Below are 17017 nucleotides of genomic sequence, written 5' to 3'. Positions count from 1 at the left end.
TCACAGATAAATTTTAATTAGCTTATTATTAGGTTAAACAAAAATTGAAAGTGTACAATGTGTACTTTCCATGGTACATTTCTGCAAACTTTATATTGATTTTTAAAAGCTGTTTGTTTTTAACTAACCAACACTCCATGCATTTACAAATTATAGTCATCAAGATTTCTATTATAATTAAAAAAAAAAACTTTTCTGGAATGCTACTATTTCACATAATATATGGGTGTGTGTATATATATATATATACACATTTATATATATATATATATATATATATATATATATATATTTCACATAATATATGGGTGTATATATATATATATACACACACAGACAAGATATGGATGTAAACTGAAGTGAAACATTGGCTTTAAAATTGTCCTTTGTATTTTACATTACCATTGTAATTGTTCTAAAACTTTGGGTGACAATGATGAAAAAAAAAATTCTTCCTAAGGAAGACTGTTATAAAAGATTGTACAACCTCCATCCTTGGAAATACTCACTTAAATTATGAATAAGGTAATAAGCAACCTGATCTAACTGGGATCTAACTGCTTCAAGCACTAGTTTGGACCAGGTGAGCTCAAGAAGTCCCTTCAATCTGATTTATTCTACAACATACTCCTCTGTAATTCCATCTATTATTTGCAAAACTATCCCCCAAAGTGCAGAAAGGGCTACAGCTATTAAAAACTATTTTCCCTTTCAAATAAAGCTTAGCATACAATTGCCATTTATCCAGGTTTTTTAGCCCAAAAATCTACATCAGGTCATGAATTAATATAGCATGACATGAAGACAAGTTTCAAACAGGCTGTCCATTTTGAACTCTACTTGAAATAAAAGGTTAAAGCAAAAGTTAAAGCTTTTTTTTTTCCTTCCTGTCTACCTCAACTACTCATATTCCTTAATAGTCATTAAGTAGCCATTATGATCACCTACTTATATTTACTTAAACTTTGAAGTGCAGCGTATCAGTTTTGGAATGCTACACATTATTTGGACAAAGCTAGAGAAATACTGAGGTAGTATCTCCCAGCTGCTCCCACAGCAAGGGGCTCCTTTATCTAACTTACAACACTTCATTGTTCGCAACCCCCAGTAAAGGGTTTGACTTGGGATTTATTGAGCATAGCCTCAAGTGACAAACAGGACCTTTAAAACACTATAATCTCTTGTACCCTTCTGCTATAAAGGACCTGGCCCATTCAGATTTATTATTTTTACATTAGCTATTCTGTTTCTTTCTCTGAGAAAGTCATCCAGTGTCACCAAGTAACACACATTCTCAGGTTCAGTGATGTAGCTCTCATTTTGAGATGCCATCAGCCCAAAATACACTTTCACATGTTTGTGTGAGAAAACCTTTTTAAAACAACTTTTTTTTTCAAAATCTCAAGCAAGTAAGTTAGATCTGCATTTTAAAAACCAATACCTACATTACCTAATCTTCATAATGTAAGCACAGTTACACTGACATTTCAGTATTTTTGTGGAACCACCTACAATCAGCATTTAAAACACCCAAATTATTAAAGCAAAGACCTGACCCTAAGCAGAATGTTAATTTCTAACTTGCTGGCTATTTTTCAATGCCTGATTTCAGTTGTGGGTATTCTCTTGTATAAAAAAAGACTATAATGTGTGACTTACCCCCATAGGAAATCTTGTAGTAGGCGTAAGTTGTTAATGCAACACCAACCCATATTTCTTGATACACAGTAGAGAAGTAGAATGTCATGGGTTTCAATGCCTTTGGAATCATGGCCTGCACCATCTGAAATTTATAAAAAGTGTTGTCATTTAAACTTTTGCAGCTGTATTCTTACCCCCTGGATTTTTAACATACATACAGACATATATATATATATTTTCATCTATCTTTATGTATACGCACTCACTCCTGATGCATATCAGCAGCAGTTTACAAGTTTAAAAAAATCCCAAATCATGCATAAGTACTTATTCCAAAGCACAAAAAATGAAAATTCAAAGTTAAGGCTACAATTTATGGGTTAACACAAAAAAAAATTAAAATTACTATTGATGAAAGGGTTAAAAGATGAGTCAACAGAACATTTACAGACCAGCAAAGAGATTTCTCTCTGCCTATCAGTAGCCGTTTTTTCCTAAACTTTCCAGATTCCCCCAGGAGGAAGTCTCATTCCCGACAAGCCAGAGAGGCTCCTTCCTTGCACTACCAATTTAGCTTTCCTCCCTCACAGCTGTCTCTTCCAGCATGGTAATTTCTACTCAAAATAGCAACATAAATGATGTTAAGCTAATGAATTCATGCTTTATCATGACTATTTGACTTTCAAAATATGCCCCAAGAGCAAGAAGCCTGTCAGTGCTGGCAGTTTTTCCTTTCCATGCAGCTTTGTAAGACAAAGAGAAAACAGTAGGAGGTTTTAAAATACAGCTTATCCTAACTCCCATAAATGTTAGTTCACATTTTTACCACACTGCACTGAGATTTTTATGCACACTCAGTAGTCACTATTGACACTCATTACAACCCAACAGTCAGCTATACACACGTATAGACAGCATATGGTAAACCAGAGACCCAGGAAAGAGAAGCAGAGTTAACTTCTCTGAGGTAATGCTCACTTATCTGCCATTACTAAATGTAAAGCATGGTCTGGTAAAGCATCTCCTCTCCAAGAGGAGAGGGTGCTGTCACTGGAAAAATCCACGTGCTTCTTAAAGAATGAAAGCAACTTTGAGGCAATTCGTATATAATTACAGACAAACCGACATTTACATTTGTTCATGGATGGTCTTTTCAATAATTTATTATTGTGGCAAAAGTTCCTGAAACACCTTTGTCCTTTCACCAACACTATTCGACACTGCATTAAGGACACTGCTCAGCTAAATTCCCAGCGTTTGCAGTTTCAGATGAACAGTGGAATACAAACAATTACTCTCCTATAGCAGAATATCAAGACATACCAACAAGCAAGGAGACAACAGAACAGGATGGAAAGATCTCCCCGCCGCTACAGAACACAGGGAATAAGCTGTGCTGTTTCCACTTAACACCGTGCCAAAGCCCGGCAGAGACCTTTCCCCAAGGCCTGCGCGGGGGCGACGTCGTTCTGAGTATTTTTTTTTCCTGTTATCTATCCGGAACAACGCTGTGTTTGCTGTCTCCGTGACCTCCCCGCCACAACCCGCCCCAGCCCGGGGCACCCGCAGCCCGCCCGAGCCCCGAGCGGCTGCACGGGGGCGGGAGGGTAACGGCAAGGTTCCAGCGCCGCGGGCCGCGCTCCCTTTCTCCCTTCTTCCCAGGCTGAACCAGCGCTGCCCCCACCCGAGACACCCCCGAGCGGCGCCCACCAGGACCCAGCCGGGGCTCGCCGGGCCCAGACCCACCGTGCCAGGGAAGCGCCGAAGGTCACACTCGGGAACGGGGACGGGTCCGCTGCCGCCGCGGGGCGCGCCGGGAAAGGACGCGCGGCGGGCGGGGGCGGCAGCGCCCCCTATGGCTGCGGAGGACCGGAGCGCCCTCGCACCGCGGCGGTGCCGGCCCCGCTTCCCGCGGAAACACGGAATAGGTCAGGCGGGAAGGGACCGCAGCCAGGCACCTGGAACAACCTCCCTGCCCGAGCGGGGTCATCCCAGAGCACGTGGCACAGGACTGCATCCAGATAGTTCTTTAATAGCTCCAGTGAGGGAGACTCTACACCTGTTCCAGTGCGTGGTCACTGCACAGTGAAGTTCTTCATATTCAGGTGGAACTTCCTGTGCATCAGTTTCTGCCCATTGCCTCTTGTTCTATCGCTCGGCACCACCGAGAAGAGCCTGGCTCCATCCTACTGCCACCCTCCCTTTAGATATTTATATGCACTGACGAGGTTTCCTCAGTCATCTCTTCTCTTGGCTGGACAGTCACAGTTCTTTCAGGCTTTTCTCATAAGGGAGATGCTCCAGGCTCCCAGTCATTATCTGTTGTCCTCCACCGGACCTGCTCCAGGAGCTCCACATCCCTCTCGTACTGAGGAGCACAGACCCGGACACAGTACTTCCCATTCCCCTCCCCTAGGCTGAGCAGAGGGGCAGGACCACGTCTCTCGATCTGCTAGCAAAGCTCTTCCAGGGTAGATCTTCACATCTGTCCTGCTTCCGAAGAACAAGCACAGCAGCTCCCGTGCCAGGACAATGCCGGGAAGGGCCTGTCACAGTCTATGCAGTTCCCTGTGTCCCTTAGGGAACAGCTTGTCCTGGAGGAATAGGAGGCACCGGCTGGGCCATAATTATGAAGTCTGAAGCACCTCCGTGCTTTGCAGGCCGTTTCCTCCAGGTGCGGGAAGGACAGGGTGCCTGGAATTCCAGAGCTGTGCTCAGGCATTGTTCTGTGGGGTGAGGGGGGAATGACTGCCCAGGCCTCCCGAGGCTGTGAAAGGAAAGCAGAGCTCAGACCTTTACCCTGTGTGTTAAATGCTTGAGTGGGATCACAGACTGCATTTACTTTCCCTGTGAGTGATTTACATAATCTGCAGGTGTATAGATGTGCTACATGTGAGCTTTGTCACACAGGGCAAACAAGACTGCTCAGGTCTTACATGGGTGTTTTTTGCATTTAATATAGGACCATAATTTATGTCAAAATACTGCAGGTATGTCACCTCTTTCATTAAAACCTTTAAAAAACTCTTGAAATTAGTGAGGGAAATCCCCTTCTTTCTTTAATTTAGGATTTTGAGGCTGATACATTAAGCAACCAGAGGCCGTGGTATCCATATCTCTCTACATATACCCTAGATTTGTATTTACTTGAGAGGAACAGTTCTAAAGCAGCCAAATGTCTGCACTAGATCAGGTACTCAGTGTAGAGACGATAAATCCTAATAGAGAAAGTAAGGGTCTACCCTGTGTTCAGCTCGATTTTCATTATTTATCTGATTTAACAATTACATGCAGCTGTTTGCCTGTATTTCAGAAGAGAGGATGACGGGATGAAAGGGAAGTTCAACCGACACATTCCTATTCTTCTTTTGAAATTTATCCAGTAGGGATGACAGGCCTTAGTGTTCGACCTTGCCGAACACTTCTGGTCCGCATCTGTATGTCCTGCCTTTCTAAGGAAGGCTTTAATAAATGTTGGGGGTCAGTTTAGAGGAATTCGGCCCGCAGGCCAGGTGAATTGCGTGCGAAGGGAAGGCAGCCCGCCTCCGGGAGCGCTCCCGCCGGGGCGGTGCGGGGCGGTGCCGGCGGGGCGGCAGGGTGTGCCCGCGCTGGGAAGGGCGGGGGCAGCAGGGTGTGCCCGCGCTGGGAAGGGCGGCGGCGGGGACCGCGTGCTTGGACAGCCATCTCGCCATGCTGCGGAAACTCACCGAGGGCCAGACCCGGGACTGGTTTACTGTCGGCGGGGCCGTCACCGCCGTCGAGCTCCTGGGCGAGGAGGCGCGGGTCGGCCGCCCTGGCGCTGCTCCCCGCCATCCCGCCCAGGAACCGCTGACGGCCGCGGGGTGAGTGCGGGGCGCTGGGCCGCTGCTCTTGATGGCCTCCCTCGCTCCTCTGTGCTGTGTGCCCTTGGCATTCCCCAGAGCCAGGGCAGCCTCCTCTGGCTCCCCTGCTCCGGGGGGCCCAGGCTGTGAAGTTGTTGGATTCCAGCCTAACGCCCCCGGTAGCATTTGTGGCTGATGCGTTTTTGTGCGCTTAATATTTAATGTTGTTTTCTGATTTGCTGCTTAGGTCTGTTGTCTCCGTCATCACTAGATGTGTTGCGTGTACGGTTTGCTTTCTCTGGAGTGCATTACCACTGGTGTGCGGCTGTACCTAGTCCTGCTCAAAAACTGTAGAACTAAAAGACTCAATTTATTCTGATTCAGGTGCATTAACTTAAAATTTTATCAGTGGCAAGTGATGAATGAGATTTACGAGTTCATTGCTGTTGTGACTGAAGGAAGCATTTAAGTTACGGGAGTGAAGCAAGTCAGAGGTATATTGACGTATTGTTCCTTATGGGTTATTCTCAGATGGCAGAGTTTACAGGACACGAGAAGTGTATGTGTGTTTGCATAGCAGTCAGGTACATTTGATTTTCACTGGAGTCTGGATATTGCAATCTAAAAACTACTTTCCCCTGGATGCTGCCTGCACTGTGGCAGTGCATACTTACCTTGGTGTTTAGACCAGGTGTGGTAGTGTATCTGTGGTTGCTGTAGAAAAGTGTTTGGTATGCACTTCCCTGTAGTATTTTTCAAGATAAGCTGAACGTACACACCAGAGTGAGTGTTTCACATTTTATTTTTCTCTGTGTGAGGCACAGCAATAGAGGCTGCTATATTTCAGGAAGGTGTGTTTATCTTAAAAGGTGTACACTGGCACCTGAGAAAGGATGAACTTTTTGCGTACCATCTTGCTATCAGGTAGTCTGATATTTCAGCAGAGACTGTTCAGGCTATCACTGTTTCTGTCTTTGCTTCAGGTGAAGGACAAAACTGGCACCTCAAAATATCTATTTCTTTTTATCTTTCAGTGCTCTGAATTGCTGAGCAAGAGCTACTGGGCTTTGTGCAAGTTGTTCCAATTTTCCAGAAGTGACCAGACAAAATGTTACAGTTCTTTTAAGTTATTTCTGTGAATGTGATGCCTCAGCTCAGTATGAACAAGATGTTTATGACTTTTTGGTCTCTATTTAGATGATAGTAATGTTTCTGTAGTATTTATGAAGTTTTTGACTCTTTAAGCCAACTGAGTACTAAGCTACAAGATCTGTTTTGTGTATCTCCTGTACGCAGGAGGAATAAGCAAGATTGATCAAGCCTTGTGTGATTAGGCAGAGGCATATCTTTATTTTCGGTTGAACAGAAAGCTCTTTCCACTCACAAGTCTTAGCAGATAAGTGAGTTTGACAGCTGTGTTAGTAGGGGAAAATTATTTTTATGGTTTGCTTGTATAATTTTTTTTTCCCCATGTCTGAGTGGGACAGAAGCAATATGCATCTTAAATGACCATTTATATAAGTGTGGACAGAATTTCTTAACAACAGCTATACAACCTTCGAGCACAGATGATAGGTGCTTGCCTGTCCTGCCACAAAATGGAAGGAATCTGTATGAGAAGCTGTGTTTGCTTAGGTGTGTTTTGTTTTCATGCATACTTCTGTTTCACAGCTCTGGGAATGTGCTTACATTTGGAGTGTTTTTGCAAAACTTGAAGTCTCTATAGGAGGCTTAGATTCAAGTGGTTTAGAGTGAAGCATTTCAAAGGAAATGCTTGTATTTTATTCACTGACTTCTTAAAGCACTTGTGGAGCTGAAAACAAAAGAATGTCTCATTTGTTGAGGCTGCTTGTAGCATAATTGTCTATTTCCTTCAAAATTCTTTTTTGTTTCTTGGGAAAGTCAATACCGAAGTTATTCAGATTTTTGAAATGCTTATTTATGTTTACTTGAAGCTGAATATGCAATTTCTGATGTACACTTGTCTGTCTGCCTATCACTTTTGTCTAAATTTATATGTAAGAACGTGTGGGTTTAATACCAAATTGGTAATAACAGGTGTTTTATTGCACACGAGTTTGTGTAATGATAATTACAGAAACGTTACTGAGATTGTTTAATGGGATCGAAAAGCCTCGTGTTTCCCTTGAAAAGAGACGGGGAATGGGTTTGCTTCCTTTATCGATGATGCCTCATTTTCCAGGGCTTTTAAGATTCTTTTGCTTCTGAACTGCCTCTAGAATAGCAGTATTTGTAACTGAGGTTGTTGGGGAAAGGTATTAGAAATAGAAACTGCATAAAATCTGACTGGAATTTCGGTCCTTAAACAGCTCATTGATTAACTTTTTAATTCCTTTTATTATGTTTAACTGAAAGAAATTTAGACCCTTAAATTCTTCCTTGGTATCAACACAATTGTGTTCACCTTAAGACAGTTAAAGGCTTGAGTGTGTAAAAGATGCTTATTATCTCTTTTATTTCCTGCATTTCATAGCGGTACCTTTCACCAAGTTAACACCTTTTTGAATCTGAATTACTGTCTGGAAACACTGCATGCTCTTTGCTTTGCTTGATGCTTGTGCAGGTGGGAGACGCTGCTGTCCTTTGGAATTACTGCCACTCACCTTTCTGGCACCAGAGTGCTTTGTGTTGGCTGCCTGCCTGCTGCAGAAATACCTGCTGGCTCCATGGAAGAGGCAATGTAGTTTTAGAACACCTCATGCAAACTGCAAATTTATAAATATAAAGTACTTAAAGAAGCAGTTGCTTCGACAGTGGCCTCCCACAGGGTAGCACTGACTGGTCTTCCAGCAATCTTACTCCTGTCTGAGGTAGCTGAAATCTAAGGGTAAGCATAATTCTAGCAAATGCCTTGTGTCAGCTGGTGAGTTGAAGAACAGATTTTCTTGGCAGCATGTTGCGATAAATCTAACAAATTTTTTAAAATATATTAAACATTTTTAGTTTGGCTTCTTGCCCTTACCCCATTGCTTTTTCTATACTTTTCTCTGCTTTTTAACTAAAGAGAGTATATATCAATTTGGTCAGGGGGAAGTGCTTGTACTCCATAGTTACCCCACATTTCAGTATTTGAAAAAAAAAAATGGCCAAAGTGAATCGTTAGAGGATGGCATTTTCTCAGCCTTTAGATATTTTTTTTTCCCTGTACCTTCTGCAGTTCTCCTTTGCTTTCTCCTTCTCCCATTCCCCCCAAATGTGGACACTAGAACTGGATGCAGTAATCTGATTAAAACATGCATATAAAAGTAGGTGAGCCTTTCTGTGCATTTCCCTGGCACTGTATCGGGATTTAACGCTGAATTGACTATGATACCTGCTTATGTTTTTAAACTATTGTGCAGCAACTGCCTTTTAGAATATGGCATGGTTGATGGTTCATCTTTCTGAACATGGAAAAATGCATTTGCTCATGTAAAAATGAAATTGAAGTGAAGTTTGCAAAGCGTGGGTAATGGGTAAGTTGTATCTGGGGTTATCTTGTTGTGTTTATTTGTTTTCCTTGCTCATTTTCAGTGATTGTTAAGTGGATCTTCCATGTTACTGGCCTTCCATTTTCCACAGTGAAAATTTGGAAGCTGCATTTTTCATTTTTTTTTTTAGCCTATTTTTCAGATAGAGAGCTGTGAGGGTACCATTTTAAGAAATAAACTTACATGAATTACCATTGCAAGAAACTTGCACATTTGACCACTTCAAATGCTGAAACCAGCGTTATGAATGTTAATTCTCATAGTAATACTAATCCTGCCAATACCTTTTAATGCTCAGTACCTGTTACCCCCCTTCCTGTAGGAAAGGTACTTGACATTTAATACTTGTGAGAGTTTTATCTCTGGAAAAATATTTCTTTGAATCTCTTGCTCCCTCATGCAGGGATTAGATTAGAACTGCAGGAGAAGCAGCTCCAGTTCCTTGTGTTGCATCAGTAGGGCAGAGTAAGTTTGGAGCAGTGTTTTTGTTATTAATACACAATCTGACAAGAAGGCAAAGAGTTTATAGCAGCTCTGAGTGCAGTTATAAGAAGTCTGCATGTCCTTGTGAAGCTTTGTGTATTTAGTTCATGGGGGAGGTGGAGGGGCTAGCTACTTTTGGTATTGAGCTGCAGCTTTTATTCTTTTAAACCTGTTGGAAGTTTTTTGCTCTAGTCCTCCAGTTCTTTGTCCTTTACATGGATTAGGAGTTCTCATTGTTTTATCTTCTGTGAATATTATTTTTCTACATGAAATGTTCTCTATATCATAAGCTTTTCAAAGACTTTTAAAACCAATTTTTAAAAAGATTTAAAAGTGTTTAGTAAATTATTATGCCATTTGTTCTTCCCATTTATGTTGCATTATTAGTAAATTTTTTCTGGAATGGGGGATACAGCTGTGGAGCATAAGATGCGTTAAAATTGTGTTACCAACTTGATGAAATCTGATTGGCTTCTTCAGTATGTTTGAAGAAAATACCAGAGGAAGCAGTTTTGTTTATGGAATAGTGTATTCTGTGAATTGGGCCATGTGAGTCTTGCCCATTTTTTTCTGATCCAGCAGACAGATCAAAACAAGTACAGAGAAAAAGACATTATATGAAACATGTAAAAACTTGTTACAGTGATGGGAGCACAATTGGAAATGTAGCCAACTGAGTTCTGGCATATGTTTTCATTGATTTTCTGCTCTAATTGCCTGCTGTGACCGTGACTGCTATGTATGTGATTAATCTTGTAAAACTTGGTGAGCCCACAGTGATAGATCATGGTGGCTGAGAAGCATTAGATTTTGTTATGTGTAAATTTAGAATGAACACCTTGTGTGTTGGAAATAATCTGTTGACTCCTTGGCTATTCTAGAGAGGTACCATCTGATTTGATCAAGATGTTAAGGGTTTAATGCAGCATTTGGGTTTCAGAACAAGTAAGTCAAATGAAAAATGGCTATTTAAAATTAAATAATTCAATAATTTTTTTTTAAATAACAGAGAGCTAGTTGTTAAATACTGTTAAACATCTACTGGTGTTGTTTAGCTGTCCACCTTCACATACTTCAGCATGTGCAGAGTATAGTTTAGAAAAAACATAGAAATAGTACATGCAGCTGAGTTCTGTCAGTGTTTTCATGCAATTATTCTTGAAGTTAAGAAATAATTATTCAGCTCCAAAAAGTATTTACTAGTTTATTTAACTGATGTTATATTAAACCTTTTTTTACACAGTATAAAGTTCTCATAGAGCCTAAAAGCTATGTGACAAACACAGAAGTTTTTGTCTAACACTCTGTGGATTGATGCTGTTTCAAAATATGCAGAGCAATCTTTTTTTTGTTGTTTAAATACTTCTAGCTCTATATGGCTGAAAATTAAACTGCCCAGAGTTTTTTTCAGAAACATCTATATTTTTTATTAAAAGATGGCTTCAAACACAACAGCTCTAAGAAGCTATAAAGATAAAAGGTGAGTAGATACCTAAGTTACTGCATCCTAGCTATTACAAAGGATTTTAATTTCTAAACTGGGAATAAAAAGGGGAGCATGTCACATTTCTTATTCCTGTGTGTCTGGATGGCAATTACAAGAAAGGAATGTGGATGGCTACATAACTTTTTGAAAGCAACACAAACCAACTTAACTTGATGGGTAGTAATAGGGTAGGTTCCAGATTCTGTGAGAGAAGGTGGGAAACATGCTTTGTGTGTTTTTCTCGACATAACTTGAAACCGTGGGGATTTCATCTTTGTCCGACTTGTTGGAGCTGTCACCACGCAGACTGAAATGTTCAGGGCAATTTGTATTCCATGCATCTACCAGCTGCTCTGCTTGGTTTTCTCTCTCCATGGTGGTAAGAAAATCTTTTAAAACTTGCTTGAATATGTAGACTATTTCCCACGGTAAAACATCATTTTCTGCCAAAACTTCCCGAAATCTAGAAAAAACCAAAAATTGAAATCTGATCATTGGCACTGAAAACTCTTCTCTTTCCTCTCTGGTCAATTGGGGGTGGGGGAGGAGGAAATGACTTGAGTTCTAGTGTCATTTTTTCCTTGCTGCCACATTTCCCCACTCACCTCCCCCAGAAGAATGTAAGAGGAAAAGAGCTCTAACAATGCACTGGATGTGCTCCAGCTATTGTGGATTGAAAGCAGTTGTAATTGGGTAGGCTTTTTTTTTTTTTTTTTTTTTTTTTTTTTTTTTTTTTTTTTTTTTTCTCCTTTGGCCCATCTGGGTAACTTGATTTAAACTGACTTTGCCCTTAGGTGTATTCTGGGCTTTAAAAGGCAAATGGACTTGTTCTCTCATTTCTGAGTCCCTAGAAAATGTACTTAAAATGTAGGCATAGGAGAATTTTTCTTCATAAAATGCATGAAGGGATTTAAAAAAAAATTTTTCTTTTTTAATTTACACTGATTTTCAAGTTTTTAGAAGCTTTCTGGTATTGTAGGCAGTGAAGCTGGATTTCTGCATGATAGTGCATTGCATTAGTAGTTTTATTTGATTTTTAGTTACTGGGTTTCTATTTAATAAATAGTAGGGATGAGTAAAAGGAAAAATAGGAAGTATTGAAAGGTCATACAAGATTTCCTTTGTTTGGATTAGACCAGGAAAATCCTGATTTAAAAACTTCCTTCAAGTGCAACATATTAAAGTGAAGATGTAATTTCTAAAACAACTGTAAAAGTGCTCTCCAGTTGCTGGTCATTGCCACTTAGGAAGAGCAGAGCCAAATACAAACTTTGATTAGGTAGAGGAACATCTTACTTGTGATAGAGAACTCAGGAGTCAGGGGAATACGAAACAATTACCTGCTGAGAACAGTTCCTGTTTGGCAAGGCTGGATTTGAGAGCACAGAACTTCAAGCTGCCGTTGCTCAGTAGCTGGAATTGTTGCTTGAGGATTTTGGGAGTTCTTGAGCCAGTTGTAATCAATGCCAGTTTTCTGAATTTTTTGTTCGTTTTCAATCTCTTGCACTAATCTTTCCCGCTCTTTCAGGTGCCATTTCAGCTCCCTCAGCAGGGTTTTTGTAACTACTTCTGATCCAGGACATCTTGTGGATTTGTAGGAATCAGTTTTTGACCATTTAATCCAGCCAAAAAGTGGCATTTTTAAGCTGGGGAGAGGAAAAAAATTAATTTTGCTTGTCTGTCTAACTGGTTGGTTCTTTTTACCTGTAGACTTCTTTCTTAGGAACTGAATGTGTGAATGAAACTTTATTAATGATTAGAATAATTTGCTGTACAAAATCACCATGCCATAATGAAATATGACAAGTCTTGCACATTACCATATTTCCTGTTTCTTTTCTGAGTTAACATACTCTGTGGAATTTACAGCATTTGAAAGTATATATCTGTCACCTTGGAAGTATTTAATATTTTATCAATAGTATACATGAGTTAAAAAACAAACAGGGAGGAAACCCCTAAACCCCATCACACAAGCTAGCAAAATCCCCTCAAACCTCACAAAAAACCCAACTAAATAAGAACACTCCATCCCAACAAAACACAAACCCCCAAACCTCAAAAATTTGAAGTTACACATATATTTAAAAGTTAATTAATTAGTAGTTAAGTGCTAAAACTCTTCTTGATCTGGTTTTATAACTTATGTATCAGTTTTTATTTTAAATATTTTAACTATTGTTCACATAATCTGCAGGCAGAAATCTGGTAGAATAGACTTCTAATTTGCACTTTGTAACAAATCATGCACGCACAAGCATGCTAATGAGCATAAAATAACATAAATTACCTTTGCAGTTGTCTGTGAACAGTGTTGTTCAGGTGAGTTTGCTTGAAGGTCTCTTATCCTAGCATATCCCGTTTGCAGGTTCTTAGTACTGCTGGAAGAAAACAAGGGTTTTTTTCTCTTTCTCCTATTTTCTTTTTTTTTTTTTTTTTCATTTACTCAAACTGTGCCCAGAAAAAATGACTTTTTGTACTGAATATGACAGTTTAAGTTTTTCTGCTTTTAAGGTTCTTTTTCATCCTCTGTACTGGAGAGAAGCAGTAATCCATTTAACCTAACATGGTCTCTGAAATACTTTCTCCCAAGTCCATTAAGATCTCCTACCTTTGAATTGAGTTCTGCCGATGGCAGCAATTTGAAAAAAGATGGTAACAATTTCAAATGCTTGTTGCTAAATCCATCCAAATGTATTGTTGGTAGTGAGATGAATAATGATAGTCTGAAGCAACTACAGACGTGCTTGTAGCTGAAGTTAAGGCTGTCGTATGATGTGATGCTTGGCTGTGCATAGCTGTAGGTCACAGTTTAGAGCTGTATTTTTATGCCCGTAGAGAGCTAAAAATAACTATGTTGCTTTTATCATCAAACTAAACTTTCAGGCCATTGAGATGCTGGAAGACTTATCTCCCATTAGAGGGGGATCAGGCTGTTCTGCTGTCATTTTTAAACAGCTAAGAATAGTTTTTCTCTAGTAAAGATCATCTAAAGCTTTTGTTAAGTGAGTGTTGACAGAAAAGAGGTATTTGACAGTTGCTCAGGATTTTGTCGCTACATTAAATGTTTCTTCCAGCTGAATTTCATCAATCTCATGGTCCTATACGTTTTCATTACTGTGCATAGCTGTTAGCATTTTTAATTAACATTTCAAATGTGTTTAAAGAAGCCAGACTGTAACACCTACAGTTTGCCATGAAAGACACTTTAATCTAATTAAAGAAATAGAATGATAAGGAGATGCAAATTGAGGTCAAACTGATCTAAAAAGCCCAGAATTGTAAGTCTTACCATAGACATTGCTTCTCTCTCGAGTGGCTGTCAGCTGCCTGCTCCTTGTTTCCTTGATGAATATTGTGAGCATATCCATTTTTAAGGTTCATTCTTGGGGATGGCACTGTGCACACTAAAGGTCGCTGAAGGAGCCATTTTCCGTTCCAGTTATCCGGTCTCTTCCAATTAACCTAAACAGTGGCCATGGTGTAAGAAATGCTGTCTTTCTTCTTGCCCTTGTTCTAACCACTGTCTCTGCCCCTCTGAAGTATTTTTCATCCCTACTTTTCTCCCTCCACGGATGTGTTGAACAGTTGGGAGAACAAAGGTTCTCTAAATTTGTTCTAGATGTCATACAACATAAAGGATGACGTGTATGGCTGTTATTAAAGCTGATACTACTTATACATTGGAAAAATTCAAATGTCAGTATTAATCCTCTTCAACTGGAAGGTTTTCACATTGCATTGAGTGTGGTACTATGAAAAAGGAAGGGAGCTAGGTTTATGATGACAGAACTGTCCTGACAGATTTTCAGATAAAATTAAAATGCTCCTTGCCACCTCCTTTACAGCACAGTTAACATGTCACCGCTTTTTCCCACTGTATCAATCTGCAAGTAAACTGCTGTACAGTGTAAAACCATTATCATGTCTTTGCAAATTAGAGATGCACACTGGAAGGTGTGCAAAGTAATTAAATGAGAAACCTACAACTTTTATTTTTCAATCTCATCTTTGGTTGCATCATTGAAGATTCAAGGCAGGATTCTGAGGATCATGTATGTTTTTCCATTGGTAGGAGAGCATTGAAGCTGAAAACTTCTATTGTTTCTACTTTTGTATGCAGTTCAGGTGTGTGAGGAGATAGATGACTGCTTAAGGGGGGCTGGCTGTGGAAACTGGACCTCAGAAGTAGAGCAGTAGTTTATGCAATTTCTAGCCATGGTTAAACCTGGAAACTTTGTTAAGAGTCAAAATTCAGCCATCTCTAAATGTACTCCTGGATTTAAAGTGCTGTGTCAGGGTGAAAATTTTGGCTCGACTTCAGCTGATAGTGGGTCTGTTCCCTGAAGGCACTGTGAAGTTTGTCTTTATTAAACTTAATTATGTCTCAGTGGTCAACTCTGTGCATCCTCAGTCAGAACAAGGAGCATTCTCTGGTGTGTGTGGCAGAACAGCTCCTGTAGGAATGTGCTGGCTTTATTCTGTTGCTTTCTTTTATCCTGAATATAAATTATACACAATTCTATTTACTTCTGGATTTTCCAAGGTGTATTTAGGGAATCTGTTATTAGTTCTTATTTGTCTGAGGTGAAAGGATTGTCAGTGTGGGGTTAGTACCCATCATGTTACAAGAATTCCTCCTAAGGTAATGTTTGCACCCATGGTGATTGCTATGTTCTGGGTATGGTTTGTATTGAAGAGCTGCAACCAAACCCAGCATTCTTGGAAGAACTCTCATTTCTGGAGTGGTTTTGTTCTGCCATGTGGGTTGCTTGGTGTGAAGGAGTGGAAGTATGGTTCATGGTTCTAACTATTAACCTGAAAATATCTGGTACTCTAAATTTCATCTGTTTGGGGAATTCCTCTTTTGTCTCCTCCTGTGTCTGACATCACAGATGTGAGGGAGAAATTGAAAATTAAGATGTACCTTAGAAGTATTGCGTTTAATTTTTTTTTTTTTTTTGACAAAGCCAGTTTGAGTAGAAGTTGATGATGAAGAGCAGTTTGTTCAAGACCAGCTCCATTTAAGCAAATATTACACTGAGGTGAGCATCCAGGCATGATAAATGGTGAGAATGGCTGGAGGAGAAGCTTCTTATTCTTTTCTTTGGAAAATTTTATGGCATCTGTACCATGTGAGATGCTGTTGACTATGGTAGTAGAAAGAAGCAAGAAGTACAGCTCTCTTTATGAATGAGACTCAGTGTGACATTGAGAAATTCTTAGTTGACCAAAAGTGCTGATAGCAGATCATGAGCATTGCTACCTAGCTAACCTTTCAACAGGCTGGGGTAATGTTGCATGTTCCATAATTCCTCCCAGTATCTGTTGATGACAATCATATGCTGTGGTTTGCTGCCATAGATTTTCTGTGAAGGGCTGGTGATTGCTGGGGGTTAAGCCCAGTAGACACCTAAACACCACACAGGCCCTTGCTTACCTGCTATTCTTCCTCAGGGGAATAGGGAATGAGGAGGGGAACAGAAAACAAAAAAAAAAACTTGGGTTCAAAATAAGAGCTTAAAAAGTGGAACAAGAGAGAAAGAAAACAAAAAAAGTGATGCAGAGGCAGCCCCATATCGCCTCTCATGGGCATACCAATGCCCAGCCAAGTTCTGAACAACAGAACTGGCAAACTGAACTGAAACCCCACTCTTCTCCTTTTTTGTTGCTGAGCATGACACTAAGTGGCATCTTTCTGGTCTGTGTTGCCTTCCTGGTTGTGCCCCCTCCCAAACCTTGTGCACCCACCAGCCAGTTTATGGGGAGCAGGGGAGAATGTAGTGTGAGAAACACAAAGATCCTGGATGCTGTGCAAATGCTGTTCTGCAGTAGCTAAAACATATTTTCAGAAGTACTGATTTGGTCACAATTGTAAAACAGCATCATAGTGCTGCTATGAAGAAAATAAATCCCAGCCAGGTGCAGTACAGTTAGAAAGAAAAGCTGCCAATGTTCCCATCATCTGGGTGGAGAGAGATGTAACAAATAATTTATCCACAGCTAGCAGGTTGGATGGTTTCCTTTCATTTGTAAGTGCACTGCTGCTCTATGGGTTTAATCAACTTGGTAGTGTATTATTCTTTTGATTTGAC

The 17017-nt window shown here is 40.3% G+C and overlaps 2 protein-coding genes across 3 annotated transcripts in view; one reads left to right on the top strand and one right to left on the bottom strand.

The window, feature by feature from the left end:
• Positions 1–5331: 5331 nt before the first annotated feature.
• TDRD9 (tudor domain containing 9) overlaps positions 5332–17017 on the top strand; it is a gene marked incomplete at both ends in the record, with an annotated part of 68152 nt that continues 56466 nt past the window's right edge. Inside the window, one exon of the mRNA XM_084207992.1 lies at positions 5332–5483. Within this exon, the coding sequence (XP_084064118.1) occupies positions 5332–5483 (152 nt within the window). The remainder of the gene's footprint in view (positions 5484–17017) is intronic.
• RD3L (RD3 like) lies at positions 10525–13706 on the bottom strand. Of its 2 annotated transcripts, none has more exons than XM_084207993.1 (4): positions 13534–13706; positions 13213–13303; positions 12263–12568; positions 10525–11385 (listed from the first exon to the last, which is right to left on the bottom strand). In XM_084207993.1, exons 3-4 carry the CDS (start codon positions 12559–12561, stop codon positions 11088–11090), a joined length of 597 nt encoding a protein of 198 aa, XP_084064119.1. In that variant the 5' UTR covers positions 12562–12568; positions 13213–13303; positions 13534–13706; the 3' UTR covers positions 10525–11087. The 2 variants fall into 2 exon arrangements, with proteins under 2 accessions (XP_084064119.1, XP_084064120.1); XM_084207994.1 differs by having other exon boundaries at positions 13213–13300.

The sequence above is a fragment of the Fringilla coelebs genome, assembly GCF_963513975.1.
Source record: "Fringilla coelebs genome assembly, chromosome: 6".
Lineage (NCBI taxonomy): Eukaryota > Metazoa > Chordata > Aves > Passeriformes > Fringillidae > Fringilla > Fringilla coelebs.
Note: the sequence above shows the minus strand (reverse complement) of the source record. Positions and strands in the feature narration are given on the sequence as shown.